Source organism: Miscanthus floridulus, chromosome 11 (assembly GCF_019320115.1).
Source record: "Miscanthus floridulus cultivar M001 chromosome 11, ASM1932011v1, whole genome shotgun sequence".
Taxonomy (NCBI): domain Eukaryota; kingdom Viridiplantae; phylum Streptophyta; class Magnoliopsida; order Poales; family Poaceae; genus Miscanthus; species Miscanthus floridulus.
Window position 1 is genome coordinate 87,622,394 of NC_089590.1, and position 6,170 is coordinate 87,628,563.

The 6,170-nt window shown below is 45.5% G+C and overlaps 1 protein-coding gene across 1 annotated transcript; it reads left to right on the plus strand.

Annotated features, from left to right (window-relative positions):
* The first annotated feature begins 1,192 nt into the window (after nucleotides 1-1,192).
* LOC136494584 (uncharacterized) lies at nucleotides 1,193-5,321 on the plus strand. The gene is made up of 3 exons (XM_066490743.1): nucleotides 1,193-1,314; nucleotides 1,434-1,765; nucleotides 3,416-5,321. The coding sequence occupies exons 1-3, from the start codon at nucleotides 1,224-1,226 to the stop codon at nucleotides 5,168-5,170; spliced, it is 2,178 nt and encodes a 725-aa protein (XP_066346840.1). The 5' UTR covers nucleotides 1,193-1,223; the 3' UTR covers nucleotides 5,171-5,321.
* Nucleotides 5,322-6,170: the final 849 nt, after the last annotated feature.

Sequence of the window (6,170 nt, forward strand, 5' to 3'; positions counted from 1 at the left end):
TTCAGTGCACCTACAAGTGCGAAGTCGAGTGCTGCGATCACGCCACAGCAATCGTTGCCTCCGTATAGCTTGTGGCTCTCAGGAAGGAGGTCACTGAAGAAGCACCCGACCCTAAGCGGCCGACTGGGTCCTTTGAGCTAGTAGAGGGCTCCAAGGAGGTCCTCGTAGACCCCGGGAGCACCAAGGGAAAAATAGTGCGCATTGGTACCACGCTTTCCTCCGAATAGGAAAGCACGTCCGTCGGCTTTCTCTACGCCAACAGAGACATCTTTGCGTGGAAACTCTCAAACATGCCAGGCATTCCGAGGGAAATCGCCGAGCAAGCCTTGAAAATCCACCCAGGCTCCAAGCCGGCGAAACAACGCCTACATCGCTTCGACAAGGAGAAACGCAGGACCATCGGCGAGGAGATTGCAAAGCTTTTGGCGGCCAGATTCATCAAGAAAGTGTAACATCCAGAGTGGTTAGCCAATCTCGTTCTTGTACAAAAGAAGAGTGGGAAATAGAGGATGTGTGTTGACTACATGGGTCTCAACAAAGCGTGCCCAAAGGATTCATTTCCTTTGCCACGCATAGACCAAATAGTTAACTCTACCTTGGGGTGCGAAACCCTCTGCTTCCTTGATGTGTACTCCGGATACCATCAAATTGCAATGAAAGAGTCCGACCAGCTCGCGACATCTTTCATCACACCCTTCCAATCATTTTTGCTACGTCACCATGCCATTCGGTCTGAAGAACGCTGGGGCTACATACCAATGTTGTATGCTCAAGTGTTTTGAGGACGTCATTGGGCAGACCGTTGAGGCCAACGTTGACGACATCGCGGTCAAGTCCAAATGAGCTGACCACCTCATAGCCGATCTTGAGCAGACCTTTGCAAAACTCCGAGCAAACGACCTTTAAGCTCTGGCAGGAGTGGACGTCTGAAAAAAGAAGAAGACCGATTTGGTCTTCGGTGTACTTTATATTTTAGAGGTCATATGGTGTCTTTTTTTGTTCATCGTTTGTACTATACTTTGTTTTTTCTGTGTCCCTAAATAAATAGATTCTTGGAGTTGTTTTAAGTCAAAAATTTTAAACTCTAGCCTTCCTTTTACTCACTTTTAGCCTATAAATAGACTAAAATTGCAGGACAGACGTTTTGCCATGGGAAATAAATAGGGGCATGTACCCCTGGAAAAACCCAAAACCTCCTCGTCTCTTTATTTGTTGCGAAACCTATGCAGTTCCGGTACCGCGCCATAGATGAGCGCCGAAGCCGGTCCCCTCCGCCGCCAGCGGTGCGAAGTACTCCTGGCTCCGGATCGGCAGGTGAGAAGATTCCCAGACTCCTATCCCGATCTCTCTGTCGTTTCATGTTGGGGATCGATTGATCGATCTCCCTGACCTGCCTATTGCTTTTGGATGCATATGCCGTGGGATTCCACCAGACAGCCACGGCAGCGGCGGTCGGGCAGAGCGCGTGGGGAATTCGGCCGTGACGCTATGGCAGCCTAATCTGCCGCCACCAGAGACAGCAGCGGTCGACGCTGACGAGCTGCGACGGCAGGCGGAGAAGGCGAGGATCAGGGAGCGGATCCTCAGGGAGGAAGCGGAGCACTGGGAACTCGAGCTGGAGGTACGTAGCGAGTTAAGGGAACAGATGCTGCGTCAGTCATGGCCTGTGCTCGGGCGATCGGCGAGGGGATCTGACACGCCGGCGGCGCTGTCAACGGGAACGATTACCGCCGCCAACTCGTCGCTGCCTGTTGTTACGCCTGAGGTCTGCTGTCTTTTGGCTTTTTGTGTTTGATCACGCTTTCTGTTTCTCCCTAGCTCTCGCCTCACGTTTTCTATGTCGCATCATGGAATGTTTCTGATCTAACGTTGATAAGATAGATTTTTCACCCCGAGGGCACAACTCGATGCATCATTCAGTCTTTTGTTGATTTGCTTTCCAATTGAAGCACGTATTTATGCCTAAAATTTTCAAATTCACTTAGACTATTCCATTTGAATGTTTAAAGCAACCATAGGTGAAGTTTCTATGTAACATATCAAATTTGTTGTTTCTTAAACTAAAATTTGAATGGTAAATTATTCCATAGAATTGTCAAAATGTCAAGTGTAAATAGTTATCATAAATAATAATCATGTTTAGCTGTTTGTCAAAAGTGTCCCTTTCTTGTTAAGTTTTGCAGAATTTTGTTGTTCTATTTGGTGTGGTTTATTTACTGGTTAGTGAATCTTACAACCTCTTGCAACAGTATGACATAATGTTTATTTCTGTTTGCTAGAGTATGTCATGGAACAATGGATAGGTCTATTTGGTGTGGTTTATTGGTTAGTCATGGAGCGAATTTTTTTTTTTCTGATTGCTACAATATGTTATGGAGCCATGGATAAACAAGACCTAATTGGAAAAATTTACTTTGTTCATCTTCAAAGATAAATATGCATGCATTGTGGGCAAACTACATTAGCATAAATATAAGACAAGATACAAATAATTCATGTAATCTACATAAAAGAACATTCGTGTTGGTGAAAATCTTTATGCATTATTGATGCCAGTTCAATAGTTCATTTTGCACTTTTTGGTATGGGCTAAAATGATCAATGCTGAACAAGTAGCTGAAAATAAGCACAGTTTTGAGCACGAGGGTGCGGTGTTGCACTATACCGGAATTAATTTTCACCTTTTTATTAATATGCAATGATTAGAAACTGAAGAAAATAGAGTACCGTATACAAAGTTTGTGCCCTCATTGTTGATACTTGAAGAATTTCTTTCTAATCAAACACCTTGTTCCGGATAGGAGTCAGCGTGAAGGAACTCTTTCTGATATTTAAATTGTGCTTTTATTTTCTTCCCTAGTATTTGTAAACTTTCATCATGGTTTTAACACAAATTTTGGATAACCAATTCAAAACCTTGTTGCCAGATTGCAGACTTTGCAATACATGCTGCAGATTTTCTTGCAGTTTTGACGCTGATGGATGTAAAATTGCAGAGCATTACAAACGTCTAACAAAATTGTCATCTGCAATATCAAAATTAAAAAAAAATATAAACTAAACAGGAATGGCTATGTGATAAGGATGCCCACAGCATGTATGTTAAGTTAGCTTTTGCATATCTTCTACGAGTACAGTTAACTTTTGCAAATCTTTTACGGGTACAGAAAAACATGATCAGTTGCTCTCACAATATTCATGCAATTCTGCCATTTTTTGCCCAAAAAGGCTTTGTGTAGTTCATTATAGTAAAAGGTAGCCAAATTTAATGATCTACTGATGTTTTTAACATTTTTTTAAGAGTTCAATTTTCATGTGTGTTCTTGACATACAATCATAATAATGCTGTCATTACTATTTGAAGTTGCGGTTACTTTTGTTTGCTCATCTAGAAACTCTTATGCTGGTTGTGCAGGCCCACCCAAAAGCAAACACACTTGCAACCGCGCCGACCAAGCGGAAGAGCCCTGATCGTGCCATTGGAGCATTGTTGGCTCCAAGCAGCAAGAAGCAGAAGAACACACTAACCTGCATGGTTTGTGGCATCACCACAAACAGTGAGAAGGCCATGCAAGGCCACCTCAATGGGAAGGTGCACAAGAGGAAGGTGGTAGCACTTCCGGAGTTGCCAAAGCTAGTGGCAGAGACAGAGGAGAGAGGGCTTGAGGCAGGGGAGGAAGAGGCAATGTCGATGGAGACATTGGGAGATTACAAACCGACAAAGTTCATGATGGCGACGACCGCAGGAGAGCTGAACGAAGTGACACAGATGGACGGGTACCTCCTTTGCGAGTTGTGCAATGTGCGGACGGCAGACCGCGTTACCATGATGTGCCACCTACAAGGGAGCAAACACATCTCTAAGGACCTGAAGAAACGTCAACCCTCCAGCAAGCCATCGGGTGAGGCGGTTAGTGCTGCCACTTCAGCTATTGGCAGTGCTGATCCTAAAAAGCTGGTTCTGGAGGATTTCAGTGTGCCACTGCCACACACCGTGCGGCGCTTGGAAGGCTTTCTGCTCTGCGAGCTGTGTGATGTGAAGGCCGCATCCATGCATGGCATGCGTCAACACTTGTCAGGGAAGAAGCACAAGAATAAGGCGAACACCAGCTCTGATGCCTCTGTCAACGTGTCCACAGGTGGAAAGGAAGCAGCCAAAGCAAAGTCGATAGACACAGACACGGCTGTCATCTCTGACATGGTAGCAAAGGTGGAAGCCCCATTGGAGAAGTCCTTGCAACCAAAGCTTGGTGATGACGGTGAGGTGCAAGAAGTGACCGTGGCACCACCAAAAGAAGACGTCGCCACTGGGGACAGTGCTAAGCCTGTTGGAACGGAAGTGATGAATAGCAGTGCAACTTCTGCTGGAGCTCAGCTCAATCATGCCTGTAACTCTGACTTGCTGACCATGGAAGTAGACAGTGTGATGCACCCTCTCTCCCGGGTGGATAACTTGTTCATCTGCCTGAGCTGCAATGCAAAGGCAACATCCGAGGCCATCATGCGGTCTCACCTGGCTGGCAAAAAGCACAAGCGCAAGATGACACTTGCTGCACAAGGAAACAATGACTTGTGTGTCCTTGCCACCAAGGCTGATGAGGTGCAAGACAACAGCTCAAAGTCCACGAAAGCCAATGTGGAGGCTGGATTGGTGCCGTCAGCGGTGCCACAAGCAAATACTGCTGTCGACAAAGAAGAATCAGCCCCGTCGTTGGCAACTCCACCAACGAAAAACACCGTTGCAATGGCATCCATGGCAGTAGATCGACCAGCAGAAGCTCAACTTGATACTTGCATTGTTGGACCAACTGAGGATTGCGAGATTACTGAGGAAGCTCAAGGAGAGCACGCAGCTGCCGGATCCAATGGCTCTGTGACCCAAACTAAGGAATCCGTGAGAACAAATGACACCACTGCTGTACCTGGCAAGCCAATCAAGATCCAGGTGGAGGGCAAGGTGTTCACCGTGACGCAGCAGGAGAATGGCAGTCTCTCGTGCGAGGTGTGTGCCGTACATGGATACGATAAAGACAGCATGATTCTGCACCTCTACACTAGCACACACTGGGGCAAAGCCAGTCTTGCAGAGAAAAAAGAGAAGGAGCAAGCGTGCATGGTTGCAGTTGCAATGGTGAACAAAGATAGCGAGGTTGGCAGCATGGCAAGTTAGCGAGGGCTCTGGTGGACTGAGAAGTGGCAGTCGATGTGTGTGATCATATAAATAACGTACGTAGCATATTGACTATTACTACTTGAATCTTGAGGTACTCCTATGTGACTATATATACAGTTACATTGATCATAGCAACATGAAAAACAGCAAATTTTGCCTATTGCTCAGGGCTCAGTACATTGTCATAGTTCGCCTCTTTGCTTTTCTGTTTTAGCTGCGTTTCTGTTTGATGAGATGCATATGCGTACATGTGCGGTCATGTGGACGTGCGGGGAGGGCAATCGATATAGGCCAGTGTAGCAGCACATGGAAATAGTGGACCATTCGGTAATCGGTACACACTTCATCACCTTAATCTTAATCTTACTAATTAAAGATCCCACACATGCTACTGTACACCCTAGGTGTAATGCAGAACAAAACTTTCAGTAGGAACTATACTGAACACTACTTAAATAGGTATGGCTCAATAGCATTCAGTAGAGTCGGTCTGGCTAGAGCACGAGATAAAACTGAACGTTCGTTTTCATCATCTCATAAAAGTATGTTCGCTTGGTCGTATTTAGCTTATAAGTCATGGCTTATCAGCCAACGAATAATATTTTTCTCTCACACCAAACCAGGCAACAACACTTTCAACCATGGCTTATAAGCCAAACCAGCCCAAACGAACGGAGCAATGAACAGCAACGTGTCTTCGATTTTCATATGAACAAATAGTGGACAGATGACACGTACGGTTGCGTGTGCATGCGTCGCCAGTTTGTTTTCGATTGTTGTCAAATTTTAGCTGGAGTGATTGCAAGAACCTTTAGAGCTAGAACCATAGCGAAATAGATGACAAGCTTGAACCAAATCCGCGCGTACGTGGACAGGGGCGAATGCAAGTAGGTACTACAGTTTAGGAGGCACAGATGCACTTACGTATGGCAAAACATAAAATTCACAGTAACCAGGACTATAATTTCACATTAAATGTACTATCTCTATATAGGTC